General features: G+C 38.2%; 1 protein-coding gene across 2 annotated transcripts in view; it reads right to left on the bottom strand.

Annotated features, from left to right (window-relative positions):
• Window positions 1-20,811, bottom strand: part of ank2b (ankyrin 2b, neuronal) — a 423,224-nt gene that overhangs the window by 245,729 nt on the left and 156,684 nt on the right. Inside the window, exon 1 of one of the 2 annotated variants that reach the window (XM_078164850.1) lies at window positions 16,814-17,029. The exons of the other annotated variant lie outside the window; for it this stretch is intronic. Within the exon in view, the coding sequence (XP_078020976.1) occupies window positions 16,814-16,900 (87 nt within the window). The 5' untranslated portion in view covers window positions 16,901-17,029. Of the gene's footprint in view, window positions 1-16,813; window positions 17,030-20,811 lie in introns of those variants that run through there. 2 annotated transcript variants of the gene reach the window in all.

Raw genomic sequence — 20,811 nt, 5'->3', positions numbered from 1 at the left:
CTTCACATTAATAAATTATCCCTGGCCATCCATAAGAGAGATGGGAGACGCCTATTAAGTGTCAGACTGAGCACTCCCAGTTCAGCACAGATCATGCTTTCAAACCTGTCCCTACGCATAAATACAGTGCTAATGTGATACTCAGTGAATAACTGGGTTTGACAGTTCATCAGGGAAATAGGACTATATGGTAGGTTCTAGAATTTGTATGGGACTTGTGCGAGTTTTGTTGAGTTGCTTTTCAGTAAAATGCTCTGAGTAATTTAAGTCTTTAATTGTGGGAGGTAAACTATGGGAGTAGTGAAATGGTAATGCGCTGCATTGAACAATATGAAAATAATGAAGAGTGTTGCCATCTTGGTTCACATCCATTCAGAGCATGAAGCCTCTGTGTTCGGGGCACCTGACTTCAGCTATCAGTTGAACTTGAAGTTCAACATGTTAGCATTAGCTGTCTTACCTGTTAGCAAAGCTAGGGCGAATATTCACTAATTGCAAAATACTAATGATAACCAAAAAGTGCGCATGATTTTTTTTTACCTACATAGCCAAAACGTATAAAATCCATCTACAAATCCCTATCCATTTTCAGATTGATAACCCAAAACTTGTGCATGTGTTATTATTATTATTATTATTATTATTATCATTATTATTATTATTATTATTATTTTACCTACATAGCCAAAATGTTTTTTGTTTTTTTTTTGTTAGGGGCCTTTGAGAGCAACTTTGCAAACACAGTGTGAAACAATGCACTGATCACGAAGACACAAACACAGCTCAAACAACAACTAAATAAAAAACAACAAATCCAACTCCATACAGCACCAATATCCCTACCCACTCGGTATATTTCGGGTTCTAACTCTTTGACACGTTATGCAAAACACACGCCATTCATCTCAAATGACAGCAGAGACTCCACTGTTTCCACGCATATCCGCCAAAGCACTCTACACCAAAGCATCAGAGAGATAGAGGCCAAAGAACAACAACAACAGAAATTGTTTCGCTGAGCTATAGTTGTAATATTTCTCTTCCCTTTGTTGTTTTTGCCGTGAAAAGCTCATTCTGCCTTTAAATCACGTTACATTCTGGTTGACTGACATGTTGTCATGCATTCAAATGAATCCGGGCAAACATGACGGGCTTCAGGTTCCGGGGATAAGCATAACACTGACCACTCACAGCAGCCGACATCTCCCCCACAACGGCGTTCTGCTGACTCTGATTGGCTTACAGTGCTGTCAATCTCGTTATGGTGGGTATAGCATCATTCTATTGGCTCTAACGAATCAAACGAGGTGTCAGTCACTCAAATCAACCAATCTGTCGCAAGCCTCCAAAGCACAGAAGAGAAAATTTGTTTCACATGTAGTAGGTGCATATTGGTCAGTTTGGAGTGGGAAATAGAGGAAAAAAACGAAACAGACAGTTCTATGTGTATACTCTAAACATCAGTAGGGATTTACGGAAATAAAAAAGGAAAGATATAGGATTGTACATGACAAAAATCACATGCAAACATGGTGCAATTTTGGAGAGCTCACCTGAATTTTCTGTACTAAAACCTCTCTAATACTCTTCTGCTTCACTTTATCAGAATCAACCTTTGCAGAGTTAATGTTCACATATTGTACTATGATGTGATAGAGGTTTAGAGCTGCTGCTGCATCATTCCAAAGGGATACTCATCCTGTAAATGCTTTTTTTTTTTTTTAGGCGAACCTCAAAATATTTCATTTGTGCTGTGTGCCATCTTCATTTACTCTTCACATATAACACATATACTGATATTTACACATCTTAATAAATCTCACAAGTGTTCCCTTTACCATGACACCAAAAGTATTCAAATAGACCTTGTGGTTGCAGAGATATATTCATTTCATTGTGGATATGCAATTTTCGAGCAGAGGCCTATAAAATAGGTTTAGGGTTTAAAAGGTACTTCTACAGCTGTCATGATTGTGTAGCACGAAATCAATAGCTTGTTTTACACTAGTGTTACGATGTTCTGTTTTCTTCACAAGCACATCAAGAAATGACTATTGACTTGTGTAATCGGTTCAGAGATAGAGGCTATAATGATCATGTGATCTGGAAGAATTTGGATAAAGTGAATAATACAGACAGGAAAAAGTGTGTTACTAAACACTGGCACATTTTATCTAGTGACCCCTCTGTTGGCCATTCTTTTAAGAAATTTCCAATTTTTGCCAATAAGCGGGCTAGGAATTTAAAGGACACCCTAGTCAGAGCTGATTGACATGTGCCACCTCAACATTTTTTATCGAACCGAGCAGGAGGTAATTTCCCATGTTTAAATTGTGCCCAGTGCAAGGCTATGATCAGAGGTGATGTTTTTTACATCCCCACACAGGCAAAAAGTTTAGCATCACGAGTAGGATCTCCTGCAGATCCAAATCTGTTGTATATCTTCTGAAATGCCCTTGTGGGTTAGCATACATTGGTAAAACTAAACAAGAGTTTAAAACTAGGGTGTCTGAACATAAGAGTAGCATAAGGAAAAACTAGGGTTTCTGAACATAAGAGTAGCATAAGGAAAAATTATGAAAAATCTCCAGTGGCAAGGCACTTCCATTCAGCCAGCCATGATGTTTGTTCCCCCAAATTTCAAGATATAGAAATGATACATCCTTGCAAAAGAGGTGGTGATAGGCATATGCATCTGTTACAAAGAGAAGTATATTGGATCCACACTCTACAAACTGAAAGCCCAAGGGGATTGAACGAAGAACTGCTTCTGGGCTGTTTTCTATAGTCTATTTATTTATTTATTTATTTATTTATTTATCTATTTAACTTTTTTTCATTTCATTATTTATTTCTGCATAATCTTTTGTGGTCCTTCTGCACATTTTGACTTCCCATTAAGATTTATATGGACACATTTATCCTTTCCTACTGTTTAGATACGTCACTGTGCTTTCTGGCTAGTATTAAGTGGGTCACTTTTAGATCTTAGATTTGTTGACTCTTTAGGTATTTATTTATTTATTCCCATTTTTTTTTCTTTTTTTTTTTCTTCCTTTGTCATGCTATGAGTCCCTACTACAGACAGATCCTTGCTTGGTTATCTCTCTGGGATTTCCTTACCTACCCAGTTTTTGGAGCCCTCTATCTACATTATTGGGCTCTGGTGTAATTTTTGAGATGTTTTATGCATAGATCTATTTTATAATAATTTTTCTCTTTAGATGTTTAATGGATTGTACGTGTATAGCATAGGTTGTTGCTTTGGTGTGTTTCTGCCAACTCTTTTCTATGTATTTTACATATTACATATTACGTATTTTATGTATTTGCTGACTTCCATTGACATTTTTGTATTGTTGCTTTATATGTGTCTCCGGTCTGGGACATTAAGCCCTGTAGATTGTTTCTCTCAGGCTCGTGACACCTGTTGCCTTTCATGTTGATTCCTGAGGCCACACCTCTTCCACTTGAGGTGGCTACATGTGTGTTCACACATGTAACCTATTATATAATCATATGGTCTTGTCACTGATTGGACTTTGAGTCTCACCTGGTTATCTATATCTGCATTGTCATTTCTTTTGTTCTCTACGCTGATGATGGCTTTACACTGAAACACGTTTGCTTTCTGTCCACAATTAAAATACAAAAGAAGATGGATCAGTGGGTGCCGTTGTTTTGTTATGTTTGTTTAGTCTTGATTGCAACTGTACACCCGACATTATCTTGAAATTTAGAGATGTGCGTACTGTTTCTAAGTACCAATGCTAAACAGATCAATGGTCCGTAGGGGTTACTTTTGGTTCAAATGGTAATATAATTTTTGGTGAAATTTTTGGTGAAAACAGACTGATGATTTTGTAAAGTCATAATCTGTTATGGCAACAGGAGTCTGAGCAGAGGGAGACTGACTGATTTGACTGACTGACTTATTTCCTGATTTGAGTGCACATTTTCAACCACAATATACTGAGATTAAATACTCATTAACCCATTTTTCTTTCTTGAGGCACCACCTTTTTACCAAGTAGTGATGTGACGTTCGCGAATGAGCCGAGTCTTTGAACCGGCTCTTTGAAGTGAACGAGTGAACCGGCTCTTTAGAGTGAATGAGCCAATTCCTAATTTCTTTGTTTTTTGCTTTAATTTACTCTGTATCCATTAATTTCAGATTATTTGATGTTTTGAAGTTGAGAGAGACTAGTTTGCAGCCACTCACTTGTTCACTTCAAAGAGCTGGTTCAAAGACTCAGCTCATTCGCGAACGTCACATCACTAACTAACCCGCTATCCGCTAGCACTTACTTGTATTGACAGGCTTGTTGTTTATAAAGACCATTGCTATGGCTACACCAAACTTTATATCTGCGGAGTCTATTCTGGGGCCACGTTACAATATCACGTGATGCGATAAATCAGCAATGCGATTCATCGTTGAACATACACAGCTACACGGACAAACAAACCGCATCTTTGAACCGGCTCTTCAAAGTGAATGAGAGCCAAAGAACCATCTCTCACAAGTGAACGAGAAATCCCATCACTATTACCAAGCATCTACATCCTCATCTCTGTCTCTTCATTTCGCCAATATGATATGGTTTTTCTTAGAGTGAAAAAAAAAAACAACAGGAAACTTTACCTCCTTTACACCTAGTCTTTTTAACAACATGGCTCAAACAGCAACAAAAAAACAGCATCATAGCTGTCCAAGGAATAGCCACACCCTGACCTTATATCATTGCAGTGCAGCTCAGCCCAAGTCAGGGACTGATTAATTTCTATTCTTGCAAAGAAATAGTATTTTATGCTCTTTGTTGTCAAATGTAAGACAAAGTAAACCAAAATATCACTTTCAGACAAAAAAAACAGAATCAGAAATCTGAGATTATGCTGCCAAAGCCTGGCACGTCGCCTCAGATCTTTACAGCTATAGGTTTTCTTTTTGGCGCCAAGGCTGTTGGTCGCCATAGCAACGTCTGGGTGTCATCTTCACAGACCATCTGTGTTGTTGTTTGCTGTCCAAAAAAAGAGGCAGCATGGAAGGGTCAAACAGACAGTCACATTCACTTATCAAAGCAGACCGGAAAACACACTTCACAAATACACAGCATAAGAACAAAAAATAAAAAGGAATGATCATTGATATTCATAATAATAAGAATACATGAATGTTTGCTGGCACACAGAGACACAAATAAAACCACCCACATGGGCATGCACTAGGGCTGCTTGATTATGGAAAAAATCAAAATCATGATTATTTTGGTCAAAATTGAAATCACAATTATGCAAACGATTATGCGCCGCATGTGATGACTTATATTGTTTACACGACAGTGTGTCGTTTCTGTCTCTACATGGTCATGCATTTACAATTCTCCTCTGCTCTGCGCGGCTTCCGTAGAAGACAAAATAACACAGTGTTTCCGCTACATTCATTTAGCAGCGGCTGCACGCCTCCTGTTTCTCTCTCAAACACTGTAACATCTCAAGGCGTCCGTGACCAAAAATCGTTTACCCTCGATTTCATTAATTTTGATTTGAAATCGTTTGACCTCAAAATTGTAATCGTGATCACCAGACTATTAATTGCATAGCCTTAGCATGCACAAACACACACATTTTAAACTTCTGCTTCTTTCTCCACCAAAAACAACTGATGATTTAGGAAATCAGCCTTGGGTCAAAATGATGGCGTACAGCATCTCAGCACACACACACACACACACACACACACACACACACCACTGCATGCTTAATCTCAATCTGGACTATAACCTAAACCTAATCCTAATTCTCCCTGTATCCCTTGCCTCAGCATTAAAATTGCCAAGACATTTGGATGAAGTGTACAAACGCAGAAAATGAACAGTAAACGTGCTGATTTTAAACTCGATTCTTTTGTCTCCTGTTCAGCTGAGTCACAGCATCAACAGTCACCGGATCAGCGAGACACAGTGGGTACTTCCTCTTTAGCCTTAGAGTTATTTCCAGACAAATCAGACCAGACAGCAGAGAAGTAACCCAGTAATTGTGTCACGCCGGTCAATAGCAGTCCTCCTATTAGAACTGACTTTGTGTGTCTCAGCCTCCTCTGACCAAGATGTCCTTATTTATAAACATCTACCTTTAAAAGTAACAAGACTAAAAGTCTAAATCATTGCTCCAGGCCAAAAAGGTTTCAATCGTAACAATGTTAATTCACAGATGAAAACTCTTCATTGATGACCTTTTTTCCATGCCGAAAATGAGATGATGACAAGCTAAAAATAGATCTTGATAATAAACACTAAGACGAAATCTATGTTTTATTTTTGTTGAAAAGACGTGACAAAAATGTTAGTGGTGGACTATCGGATGATGAAATCCAACAGCAGCCATGCTTATAATTATCTTCAAAATACAGCATATGTGCCAGGCTGGTAAACCACGTGCGTCAGGATGTTTTACTAGCCAGCAAAAACTCTCACACTGAAGCAGCGTCAGCTATTGGTACAAGTTGTGAGCTGTAATTCAGCAGTAAATAATCAGCTGTGTGTGTCTGACTGGATGGTGAAACTGCCGAAAGGATTTGTGGAATTTGGTAGTTACAGTGGTAGCTGTTAGCAGTTAACTCCGCTTGTTCGCCGCTGAATGGCAGCAGAGCAAGCAGCCACTGGGCACTGGACTACACAGCTGATCCCTACAGGACTCCACTCAGCCCAAACTGGAGAATGTTTATGGTTTGGTGCTGTTTGAGGCTTAGTTATCTGTGAGCGTGGCTGTGCTGTAAGTAAACAGTCTGAACTCAGATCAGTTTTCTCTGACAGAGATCAAAGTTTAGTTTGTATCACCAACTCTGTGAGAGGACATGAGTTTAAACCTCCAGACTAACATGTTGCAGATAATGAAATAATTCAGGCTTTAATTAAGTTATTTCTCTGCTTCTTGACAATGAGATGGATAAGAGTCAGAGTTTAAAATGAACCTGGGTACAAATTCTAGTTGTCTCACATCAGTTATTTGTGGTGTCAAAGTTTTTGAGAGCATAAACTAGAGAGATGTTGAGCTTTTAAAATGATAATCAAGTGTGTGTTCATAAATCACCCTTTAAGCCTGTAAAAAACTGCTGGAAAATGAATGAATGAATTTGTAAGTGTGTAGAATTTATTTGTAGTTGGAGGAAAAAATTGTCTAAATGAAATTTTTTTCACAATGTGTTAGCTTGATTGTAATTCCTGATACATGAATTATCCTTACTGGATTAGTTCAAAGATTAAATATTTAAAAAATATTTATATTCGCGCAGACCCGGGAGAGTCCGAAATCCAGTCAGGCAGGACAGTATGGGAGAAAGATTGATAAACCTCGTTTCACAGCATCCCGTCCTTTTTGATAAAAGGCGGGATGATTTTATGAACAATGAATTAAAGGACAACGTCTGGCAGTCCATTGTGCAGCTTAGTGGCTGCGGTGAGAGTGGTAAGTGCTAAAGAAAGTTGATGTTGATGCTTGTTAAACGTTAGCTTGCTAGCTCGCTGCTGCTGCTGTTACTGCCACTCTTGTCCATGTTCACCCACACCCGTTCACGCAGCGTGGACTTGGAACACAACAACGCGAAATTCCGCACCGCGCCTGTGTGTATGGTTTAAACGCGGAAAAGCGCTGCACAAATATTCCGCAAATCCGTCCCGCATTTCCACATCGTGGCAGTGAGAATGAACCTTTAGTGACCTTTTGCAGACATGTGAATAACTGTTATCTGTAAGAAGCAATGGCAGAAGTAGCATGACCTCTTAGGGAGGATTCCAGGATAGATGACTGGGCATACAAAGAGTCTGACTTTGACAATTGATACTGGTGTTGGAATGAGATACTGTGACTATGAAGCAGCATCCTGTACCGAAAGTAAATACCACCAACTCTGGTTGCGTGGCAATAAAAGTTCTATTTTATTCTATTCTATTCTATTCTATTCTATGAAATTGCCTACCAAGAGTCAACACTGGTTTCTTTTAATTATGACCAATATCTTTCTCAAACCGTAATCAAAAGTAAAGTTCACTCCAAACTTCAGGAGCTCCATCAACTGCAGAAGACTAAAAATTGGGAAAGGTCCAGGAAAAAAAGGATGTGAATCTGACATTTGACTTAAAATTTCTTTTTCAACCTTAATGTGTTTACTTGCTCAAATCAATTAAATCTTAATAATAAAAAAATAAATAAATAAATAAACAAAAAAATGCTCAGTCCAAACGCTGAGTTCTTTTTGTAATTGTCATCCTGATTGTCTTGAAAGGCACTGACAAACTACCTTTTTTTCATTTAGGCAGGAGGACTTTCTTGTTTTTCATTATTGAAAAATCAAGAGGAAATTTTAACTAGACAATGCTGCTAGATAAGAGTCACAGTGGTGTGGTGGTAGTTGATGAGGTGGATGTACTACTAGGTAGATAGGTAGGCTACTGAGGAGGAAGTGGCTCTACTCTATGGCCTTTTGGCTGATATGTGGGTAGAATGTAAACAGCCAGAAAAAGAAGTGGGTATGCTCCATACATTGAACATACCCTCCAATAGACTAATGAAAGGGCAGGAGGTAACCAAAAATTTGGGTTTAAGATCTGGGGACCAATCATTTCTGTGGAATATCTCATGGTACATGATGTCACCATCAACCCCTAGTAGGACAATGATACCCAATGTTTATATATAACAAATAAAGTAATGCTATTTCTGCTCCTGGATCATTTACAATAGAAAGGAAACCAAAATGGTTTAACAAGTGTGACGAATGCACTACAATCAGTAGTTACGTTTTTCTTTTCTTTTTTCTTTGAGCAACTCTCATGAGGTGGTTCACAGTTCTACTGTGTGCTGTGAGAGGGTTTTGAGTTTCAAAATTTGCCCAACATGGTGGGTGGATGGTCTACCATGTAGACAGCACAGGAAATTGGCCGTAATCAGCTAACTGATCAGCTATGAGTCATGAGCCACCTATAGACCTGCGTCTGAGAACAGTACTATTCTAAGAATTCATAGGATTAGGTAAAATGCAGCCAAAAGTGTTTTGCTATTTACTAAGTTGGGATGAATTAGCAATATTGTAAATATAGATTAAGGTTCTTTAAAGACTGATAGTAGGACTTTGTCAGTGCCAAATTAACGATAGTGGTTGGGGGTTGAGTATTGAGCCTTATTAATTATTAGCAATCTGTAACCAGATATTCCCTGATTTGACAATGTTACAGTATTTAGGCAAAGTTCTTGCATGGCTGCTTGTGTTAGGACATTTAACTTTGTTACATTTGTCTTCTCTTCTTACATCAAATGATTGAAAAGGTTTTACAGGAAAAAAAATGCTTACATTTCTTAAAGTATCCAAAAACAACCTTAACATTCGATGGAGATAACGTTTTATATTCAATTCCTGCAAAGAGCAGCACTGATGATAGTCTAGGACTGAAACGTTTGCTTGCTGCCTCTTTTGCACTTTTTTTTTGTTGAGCACTTTTTTGGTTTTTGCACTTATGTATTAATTAAAGTTTTGGACTTCTTTATATTGATCTCAGCCTGACTCTTTATATGGCTTTTTCCAGCCCATTTCTTTGGTGTGCGGGTTACTCCTTTGTGGTTCCCCTTATATTCAATTCCAACATTTTTTGATGTTGTTTTTAATACTAAATGGCCATGTTTTTAATGTCCAATGCCAACTTTTTTTTATATCAATGCCAAAATTTTTTGATATTCAATGCAATTGTTTTTTCACATCAATGCCAAGATTTTTTGATATTCAATGCCAACATTTTTCACATCAATGCCAAGAATTCTTAATATTTAATGCCAACGTTTTTTTCATCAATGCCAAGATTTTTTTTAACATTTAATGCTAACGTGTTTTACATCAACACCAAGGATTTATTTTTTATATTCAATGCTAACATTGTTTACATCAATAGCAAGATATTTAATAAACAATGGCAAAGTTTTGTATCATCTTCTGCCCACCTTTTTTAAACAGTCAACGCTAGTTGTTTTAAACATCCAATGCCAATAATATTATAAGTATTAAAATATAAAATATTTAATGCCGGTGTGTTGTTTTGTTTGTTTGTTGTTGGTTTTTTTTTTTGTTTGTATGGGTTTTGTTTGGTCTAATGCCAATGCTTTTTTATGCTTTTGTAATATTAAATTCCAACGTTTTAAACATGCCAAGATTTTTTTATTCTCTAATGCAAATGCTTTTTAAACTGTCAATGCTAATGTTCTAGACATGTTTTCATATATGTATGTGTATATATATATATATATAGAGAGAGAGAGAGAGAGAGAGAGATGTTTTTTGTCTAATGCAGATGCTTTTGTAACATTTAATGGTAACCTTTTGTTTGTCTAATGCCAATGTTTTTTTAATTTACTTTTTTTTCACATTTAATGCTGTTTAATTCATCTACTGCCAAAATTTCAGTTCAATATTTAAGGCCAGTGTCCTTTCTAACATTCTACTGTCATTCACTGGCACTGCCAATCCAGTGGCATTGGATGTTGGACTAATATTTGTAACATCCAGAGCCAATGTTCTTTAATTTGTCCAGTGGCAGTATTTTTAACACCCAATGCCAGTGTTATTTACAATTCTGAGGGTTTTTTCAATCATCTTTTTTTTTTTTAAAAAAACAACGCAATAAGTAATTTGGCTGTGAAAAATTGTGTTATCAGTACAGAAACCGAGGTATCAGATTGGCATTAGTATGTAAAAGTTTCAAGCAACCCCTACTTCAGTTTACATCAAAATGCCTCAATATAATTCAAGGTTAAAGGCCTCTCACATACAGCAGTGTATTGTATACTATTCAAGTTCTTTCTGATATTGATTTGACAAGATCACATCATAAATGAAAGGCAGACATAAGCACAAAGCAAATCTAATGCAGTCTTTTATCCCATAGATAGCTGTGGCTAAACTTAACAGCCAATAAGAGATGCGTGTGGCAATAAATTCTGATGATTCTGTGATTTGGCTGAAGGTGACTGTCTTTTTCCAAATGAGAAACCGCTGAGTCACACAAACAAACGGACTGAAAACTGCTGTACTCTTCGCCTGTTGAAACAAAACACTAATCTGACTTTTTCTAAGTCTCCTTGCCCTGCAGGACAGAAAGCCATGAACCTGAAACCTTCCTGCACTCATCAGAAAATGAAACCTGCATCTTCATCATGACCACTGTCTTCCTCACCTTGAAAGAGACTATACAATGAACAAGCACAGGCTGTATGGGTACAGTGGGGCTGTGTTCCAAACCCCCTCTGAATCAGCGTGAGGGGAGAGGTTTAATTGAGGCAGTGGAAGATTAAAGTACTTAGGGCTTTCATAAAGGAGCCAAGAACACACTGTATTAAATTGAGGCTTTCTACCAACTGAAAACAGCAACTTAAGTGTGTGTTTGTGTCCAAATATGATTGCAACATCAGACATAATAATCAGAGCACCTCGCACCAAAGATTAGCTCCCATAGGTCACCAAATGGGTGTGTATTTGTGTTTGTGTGTTCCTGTGTGCCGATCTAAGCATGGGGGAGGGAGCATATCAATAATTCATCCATTGATTCTGAATGTCACCCTGCTGCCAAACACTTTGTATCTGCTTCCACCAACAATTCACTTTTGTAGATTCAGCATTACTGTCTTGCACACCTCTTCTGAGCCTTTCCCTTTTACACTTTTCACTCTCTCTTCTGGCTATACAAAAAAGTGGAAGCACAGCTGTACAGTTTAACCGCACATTTTGTGGTGTAACATTTGTTATTGCTACTCTTTCTGGTTTGTCACAGTGGGTGAGTTTAACTCTGATCGATGTAAGACATTGGCGAGTGAACCACGTTTTATCAAGACACGTCTTGCCAAATATAAAAATCACACGTGTGTTTACTGACTTTTTCTGGAGCTGCTCCTCATCAGCAATGGCATTGTGATGAAGACTGGTTGAAAGCTTTCTTTTGAAAGATTTTTTATACTTTTTTTATACTTCAGAATCAGAATCAGAAAAGCTTTATTGTCTGTTGTGACAGAAAATCGTCTTAGACGTTGCTCATACAGTAAACAACACAACAACACAACACAGAAACACACAATTCCTATAAACTTAGTGAGATAAAAGAATACTGAAAAATAAATAATTTATTCAGAGTTTAAGAAAAACTCTAAAATGTGCGACGTGGTAAAGTGCATGTGCTGGGGATCATTTATGAGCTATTGTTTGTTTAAAATGTATATGGCAGTGGGGATAAAAGAGTTGCGGTAAGTGTTTTTCTTGGACAGGGGGACTTTATAGTGGCGACCTGATGGTAGGAGCTAGAAGGACTTGTGCAGGGGGTGAGTGGGATCTGCTGTGATGAGGTTGGCTTTCCGTGTGACTGCTTGGGTATAAGGTTCTGATAATGGAGTCTGAGATTTGCCAGTTATTTTACTTGCTTGGTTGATGATCCGGAAAGCTTTGATTTGTTCTTGACAGAGATGGAGCTGAACCAGGATGTGACGTTGAATGTGAGGACCGATTCAATGAGTGACTTGTAAACGGCTGTTAAAATGTCCTTCCTCACATCAAAGCTCCTGAGCTTCGTCAGCAGGAACAGGCGTTGTTGTGCCTTCTTATAGACAGAGACAGTGTGCTGTGAGAAGGACAGCACACTGTCTCTGTCTATAAGAAAGAGACAGTGTGCTGTGAGAAGGACAGCAGGTTGTCTACCATTATGCCCAGGTATTTGAATGCCTCTACCTGCTCCACTGCCTGTCCCTGCAGTTTCAGGGGCTAAAAAGAGGGTGTGGAAGATCAGGTGCTTGCCTTCCTGTACAGCATAGCTGTGCCATTAGCCATTCTAGCCAATACTATTGTAAAGATGCCAGCTGCTAAGATGCCATTTTAGGACATAAAATGTCTTATATCACCCTGCCACTAACAACACACCAACAGATTTTTAAGTTTCCTGATTAGATGTTTTTTATCCTAAAGTGTAATCAGCCTTGATTTTCCTTTCTAAGTTGTATTTACAGACTTTTTGTTGACTTCTTTCAATGAAACTTAACTGTTATTGACTGCTTAATTGGGGGAAAAGAGACAGACCCTTACATGACTGGGGGCTGATAACCTCTCAAGATCAATGTATCTATTGTTTACATTGTTTGTGTTTATCAACACATTCTAATTAAAAACTTGTCAAATACCAAAGCTTTGTCAGTAGCCCTATGCATTAAACTATGATGCTCTGGGCACTCCTCTAGCACACAGATGTTAAAGGGTGCCTGAGTGCATCATGTCACTGACCCAGTGTCAGTATTTGATGCATAGGAAGTGAGCTTGCCCTGTTTCAATGGCAGAAAAGGAGGGGAAATTCAGTAATTGCTTTAAGATTACAAGAACACAGCCAGCAGACCTTGAATCTTTCAGGTACATTTTTATGTGTTTGGTTTTCTTTTATTATTGCCTTGTGTTAGTGATGTGTTGGCTACACAAGCAGCTAGTTAAAATTAACACATCCCCAGGTTTTTGGCACTTCTCAGCCTATTAAAGAAGCAGACACGCCCTTAAGCAGCAGGCATTCTGCTCCATGAATGGAGGCGTGGCTACATGCTAATCACTGTGGTGTTTTGTTTTGTTTTATTTTGTCTTAGTCTTTAGTGGTAAGTAATCATTATGCCTGTAGTTGTCCATGAAAAGATGCTCCATGTGTATCAGAGTGGACTACTTACAGAGTGTGGTGGTGAAATGGTGGATAGAGCCAAATGAGCCCAGCAACTCTAAATCTGATCACCAACCACGAAATAACAGGTTAATGCACATCCCTACATGCTCTTTTTGGTAAAGAGAAGCAATGAAATCAGGCGAGCTGGTCAACCCCTGTAAGCCTCAATTCCCTCGAACCACTACACAAACAGTAACCTGAAATGCAATAAGGTTGGATTCTGTCTCTCTGTTTCCTTCTAGCCTGAGGGAAAAACCTGGACTGGCATACAGTAAAAAGAAGGATAGAGAGAAATGGAGGGAGAAATACAGAGTCAGACAGCGGGACACAAAAGTCAGCAGACAGAAACATAGACACAGACCGGGCCCATGTCAAAGCTAACTTGAATGAATCTAAAGACATGGAATTTAAAAACGCTGATGTATGATGGTCAGCATTCAAAGATATGATTAAGTATTTCAGTGTAGCAGCAACATCAAGGAGCCAACCTCTCTATTTATTCTTCCTAATCAAACTGATAGCCTTTAAGCTAAAAGGTGAATGATTGGCCATACAAAAGTGGGACTTTCCATTTGCTACCAACATTTAAGTTTCTAGTCTATCCCAGATGTCACTGGGCAAGAGGCAGGGTACACCAAGAACAGGTCGCCAGACTATTTTACACATTGAGACAGACAACCATTAATGCTCACATTTACAGAACAACACGTTTTCACTCCAACCTCATCACATATCTACGTTTGGTCATGGATTTTCTACTTTGAGATATGACGTTCAAGGTACCTGGGTGTGTTGGTTGTTGATGTTTTGGGACGCCATGTCAACTTCAGTCTGTTTCCAAAATACACTGCTGTTTTCACAGGAAATGTACAGTTTGCATACAGTCTCTTCCAAAATAAATTCACTATGTCAGCACTACAATGCTAATTGACCTTTGTTTCCTTCAACAACAAACACATGTGGTTGGGTTTAGGCAACAAAAGAACATGGTTATGTTTAGGAAAAAAGAACATGGTTTGGCTTTAAAAACATAGAGGAAGTGAACACCAGCCTCCCAGGTAAAAGTCGGTGGTTTTTGGACCCATCCAACACCCCTCCCACCTGCCCTACTTAGACTTCTTTTTTGTTGTTGTCCCACTGCCTGACCCCTTATGCCGCTGGACGCCATTAAACAATACTGGCGATTAGCCGTGTGTCATGCCAACGTGAAAGGACACCTTTTCGTTGGTGTCTGACAACAGAATTCATTGACCATGAGCCGGTATTCGACTACTTCGGAGTGAGAACGGGCTGGAAGAATAGACAAACCTACACAGAAGAACCCCAGCCAGCTGATGGCCATCTTGCTGTGCAGCAACAGTGCTAAGCACTGCACCACTGTGGTATTGGCCAAACATGATTTAGCTTAATGCTACAGCACGCACTGCATGTCATGTGACAAGAAACAACCAATCACAGCTGACAGTGTGTTTTCTGGTTCCGCCAGAAGCATTTAGAGATGTTTGAGAATCAGTGAAGACTGACTGACAGAATTTGGTAGTGGCACACAGCTGTGACAAGACAGAGGAACAGGTCGCACAGTATCCTTTCATAACTCAGAAAGCTCACTTTCAATAGGTCAGATAGTAATATTCAAGTGGATGATAATGACGAGGAGGAGCATGCAGGCCGCACACAGACAAAGAACGACAGTGTGGAGACAGAGAGGGAAAACAGCTCAGCCCCTTCAGCCTCAATGTCAAATGCAAGACACAGGGAAAGATTGGCAACAGCCAGAAATGTGTTGTTTCAACTTGTCTTGTATTGCAGTTTTTGTAACGAATAGAACATTGAAAGGCACCGGACTCAGTGTGCAAGGTTTCTCTGTGTAACTTTTTGTTGTTTTTTTTTCCGGATGAAAGATTAAAAAACGCAACCAAAAAAACAGACTCAGTGTACAAAGGTACACTGTGACATTTTACAATAAAAAAAATGTCAGAAAACTTGTCAGTGCCCTCTGGTGGACACAATATATAACTACGTAATGGCTACACTTTTTCTAAATAGCCTGAATGATGTTTTGATGGCTGCTGATGGCTTTCAAAGACATCACCATGGTCTCCGGGAAATGTCACTTTGAGTGTCTAGGATATTGTGATGGCCATTTTTCACTCATTTCAGTAATGTGTAAACCAAAAATTTCATCATGAACATAAATGCAGCCCTAAAATAAAATGATGTATAATGTAAAATAATAATAATAATGACGATGATGGTGATTATTATTATTATTATTATTATTATTATTATGATTATTATATTCTTGTGTTACACTTGCATAGGTGATTATTATGTTACATATCATGTGTTTATGAATGCAAAAATGTGTTTCATCATTAAAAGCTTACACACAGGGGATGATGGGTGATGGGAGTATGTGCTATCATGATGGTGGTTGCAGAAATGAAATAATAACCAGCAATAATCTGTCATGGCTGTCAGAAAGACCTCCGATAATGAGGCCGATTTTTGATAACAACAAAAATCTCCTGAGAGCTGATATGTGTGTATAACGCCGTCCACAACAACAGGCACACAAAGAGTGAGCGGAGCAGGGACCCACCCTGTCAGCATGTGAAAGGAGCCTCCTCCTACTACTCACTACCTAGATGTGTTTACAACAACATCACACTGAGATACAGAGAATTAGAGAGAGGGGAACACAGAGAACAGAATAGCTGTGAGGGAGCGGTGGCGGAGTAATTTATCAAGGGGAAAAAAAGGCTGGAATCAGCAGAGATGGAGTGCAGAGCTCCCTCTGGGAGATGGTTTTACTCCAGGGGTGAGGATGGAGGTGGAGAGCAAAATCAAGTCAGTATTGGTAGGAATAAAGCTTTAACAGACCCTGAAGACCACTCCCTGACACAACAAAAACACCTCTGGCCAGGAAAAACAAAAAACAAAAAACATAAACACTCATCACTATTCTCCACTCCCCCCAGCTCCTGCTCTCTCACTGGAATGAATCAAGCAACGTCCCCCCCTCTCCACATCTAGCTCCCTCACACTCCTCACACTCTCTGTACCATGTGGCTCTCCATCTATTCATTTACCTTCTTGGGTCTCTTTCTTCTCTGTCCCAGCCCACTGAGGCGATCGCTGGGGTCCAGCCTGTAGTGGGAGTGGTTGTCCTCACTCATTGTCTCCCCAAAACAATTACTTTTCACTCCACTTTATTCCTCCTTTCTTCTGCCTCTTCTCTGTCCACACTCGTCTCGTCTGTTTTCTCCTCCTCAGTGAAACGAAGCGAGCCGACCTCCCTCCTCTCTGGTCCTCACTCTCTGGCTGTTGTGGAGCGCTCAGCCAGGAGGAAGGTGGGCGTGGTCGGGGAGGAGGAGAAGAGGAGTGAGGGAAGGGGAGGGGAGGGCGCACAATAGTGTTGCTATGGCAGCAGCTGCCACCAGTGTTTATCTGGAAACCTCGCTGGCAAACCAAAATAGTCACTGCACGCACATGAACACACACACACGCGCTTAGCTGCCACATGTGTCTATAAGCAGCTTCCAGTTTTTTGCACATTTTTGAATAGTTACTCCTTTTAACAAGAATGACAACCAGAGCAGCAAGGTGAAAGGAACCAATAGAAAACATAACTGACAGCTTAGTTATGACACTGAGTGATGATACATGAATAAAAATATACATATTGACTATTAATCTCACTGTTATAATTCAAAATAATGGGAGTAAATTAAACTCAAACAAAACTGTATGTATGTATGTATGTATGCATGTGCAAACTGGAATAAAAACACTCAATTATTATGTTAATTATAGATACAGATGGCATATAATCTAAGTTAAGTGGTGCTGACACGATTTGAGAAATTGATAAGTCAGTTAACAAAAAACAAGCATTTGCTGGTTTCACCTTGTCAGATGTGATTATTTGCTGCTTCCACATATATTTAATATACAGTGGGTACATGCATACAAATATCCCCTTATTATTTCGAAAACACTCTAAAAAAAAGGATCACCTTGTTCAACTTTAAAAAAAGAAAAGAAAAGGTAACAATTTGCATGCATCTTTTTAAGTAGTTCCAGATGCAGCATTATTGAGTATTTGTTATATATCAAACCCAATAGTTAAGTATACCCACCATTATTTATCAAAATGAGTAATTATCTTACTTAGTTATTTAGTGGTTGACTTGTTTTATTTAAGCTATTCTAACTTATTTAATTTAATTCCATCCTACTCAAAAATGTCCATGGAACTTGTTACCATTTGTATTTGTATGAATAAGTCATTTCACTTAAGTCAGAATAAATAACACATTTCAATTCCAGTTTTCATGATAGACAATATTCTGAATTTGATATGTAAATACATGTAAATGCATTGGATTTTCTGACAAACCCAAATAGGATAGTACAGCCAACATGATTAGCATTTTACCTTAGAAAAGCTTAATTAAGTTAAGATAAGATAAGATAAAACCTTGTTAACCCCACACTTGGGAAATTCACATGTCACAGCAGCTCAAAGCACAGACAGAAAAAGGAGGGTGACAATGTTACTTGAGAAAAAGAAAATTAAAGATTAAAAAATATAGAATATGTATATATATATATATATATATATTTATATATGTACATATAGATATAAAAATATATATAAAAAAGTAAGGCACTAAATTGAATTAGTGTACACACACACACGGCTATTTACAATATATACACAGTAAAATAAAGAGTATGTAAATTGCAGGGTCTTAGCAGCAATGGTTTAAACGGTGTTACGCAGACATGACAGTGCTACATCACATCGGATGTGGGTATTAATGTTATCTTAACATTGTGGTGCAATTTAGTAGACAAATCATTTCATTTAAGCTATCCCAATTAATATATTTCAATTAAGTCAGAATAAATATCACATTTCAGTTCCAATTTTTATGATATGACAATATTCTGAATTTAATATAGCCATGTAAACAGCATATTCAGTTTGGATTTTCCAAATTATGCCTTTTTTTGTATGTAGCAATTTCTGATTAATACATGGATATGCTGTTTTTATTTGGGCTTTAATAGCATAATTTCTACATGTATACAGCACATTTGGAACATGTGTCTCTACCACAATTTGCAACACACGGCCTCTTGTGAGTTAAGAATCAGAATCAGAATCAGAATCAGAAAACCTTTATTGTCCCTTGCGAGAAGCAATGGAAAATCGTCTTTGATGTGCTCACAAATGTACATAGAATAAAAACACAAGTTAAAACACAGTTTAAACATAGAACATCAATACAGAATAAATACAGTGAGGACATTAAAAGATTTCATTGTGAGTTGTTGATTATGTTGATGGCGGATGAAATGAATGATTTTTTATTTTTTTTTACTTAGTTTGTTCTTGCTCGAGGGACCCTGTATCTACAGCCTGAAGGAAGGAGTTGAAATGAGTTGTGGAGCGGATGTGAAGGGTCGTGTATGATGGTGTTGGCTTTCTGTCTGACTGCCTGTGTGTAGAGGTCTGAAAGAGAGGATTGTGTGATGCCTGTTATTTTACTTGCATGTTTGATGACCCATGACAGTTTGGATTTGTCCTTTACAGAAAAGAAATGTGTACCAGGATGAGATGTTGTAAGTGAGGACTGATTCAAAGGTCAGCTCTGTGCTTTCTTACGGAGATGATGTACACAAATCAACTTGCAAACAGTAAAAAAAAAAAGCCCACATTTCTGGTCGGAAAGAGGAACACATCTACATTTAAACATTATGAAAGACTTTGATATCAACACATTTTTGGACATGCGCAAATATCACAACCTTTTCAAGAAGGTTGTTGATGGAATGAAAGAGGGAGGCTGTGTTTGCACGGTCCAACAAGTCTGCCACCGCAACTTTGAAAAAATCCTGTTTTTATGCTAAAAAGAGAGATGACATAAGCAACAGCTGTTCTACTTTTCCATATTTACATGTTATAAACGACATGTTAGGACATGTTAATTAGATTATGCATAGCTGCATGTCAACAGGATTATTAGTGGAATACGCATTATTACGCAGCCACAGAAAGAAGCTTAGCTTAGTAAGAATAATGTCTTTTTCAGAATAAGGGCAAAAATGATTTTGTGTCTATAAACAAAGTGGGTGATATAAACCTGAATGCTGCTTTTTAGAATTGTAGTATTAGGCTACAAATTTAATACAACTCTTGAGAATATACTTAGCTGTTAATTTCAGTGTTTTTTTATTTTTTCTAAATGTAAAAGTGTTCTTACATTTAAATGGTGTCAAAGTGGTAAAGAGGTGTTCTCTATTATCTTGTGCTTTCTTAGTGTGTCGAACACTCTTGGCCTCCGTACATTTGAATATTTTCAGTTACTTCATAGACTAACAATTGTTTGATTTTATAAACAATAAATAAATAAATGTCAGAGAAATTTCCATTTAGCAGTTTTAGTCAATTAAAAACTTCCAGAGCTGGAAAAATGAAGCCAACACAGCAGTGCCAAAAACTGCAGTTCCTCTAATGGCCACTTGAGGCTGGCTCCAGCAGCTGTAGCTGTTGCTAAGTCAGTTTGTTTTCAGTTTATGGAAGTTAATTGTATCCTTTGGTTGCCTAAAAAAGTTTTGTTCAGTGTTGGGTTGTTGTAAAAAAAACAGTTGTTGTTTTTTTAAATAACTGAATCCTACTTGTAAAAAGAAAACTCTTCTTGGGCAAAGGTAAACAGAGGTCTGTGTGGGTTCATGAGAACCTAAAAAAGAGGGTGGATCACAAGGAGTACCACTAGTCGGTCAAGGAGTGTCGCCTCCATGATGGCCGTTTCAAGTACTGCTATAACATGCTCCCATGTTTGCTGTTTTCTATTGAGATTGTTGGGATTCACGGGACCACAGATGATTTGTCATTTGTTAAAATCTAAACTGGACATGTGAAGGCTTTTCTTCTCTGCATGCTCTTTGTTCTTCAATCAAAGAGCGCTATTTGACACCCATCTCCAGGATGTCCCAACTCACACCTCAGTGAGACACAAGTCTCAAAACTTGATTGAACAGGACTTTTACAGTGACATGTGACTCTGTGATGTCACAG

This window comes from Epinephelus lanceolatus, chromosome 22, assembly GCF_041903045.1.
Source record: "Epinephelus lanceolatus isolate andai-2023 chromosome 22, ASM4190304v1, whole genome shotgun sequence".
Classification (NCBI taxonomy): domain Eukaryota; kingdom Metazoa; phylum Chordata; class Actinopteri; order Perciformes; family Serranidae; genus Epinephelus; species Epinephelus lanceolatus.
Note: the sequence above shows the minus strand (reverse complement) of the source record. Positions and strands in the feature narration are given on the sequence as shown.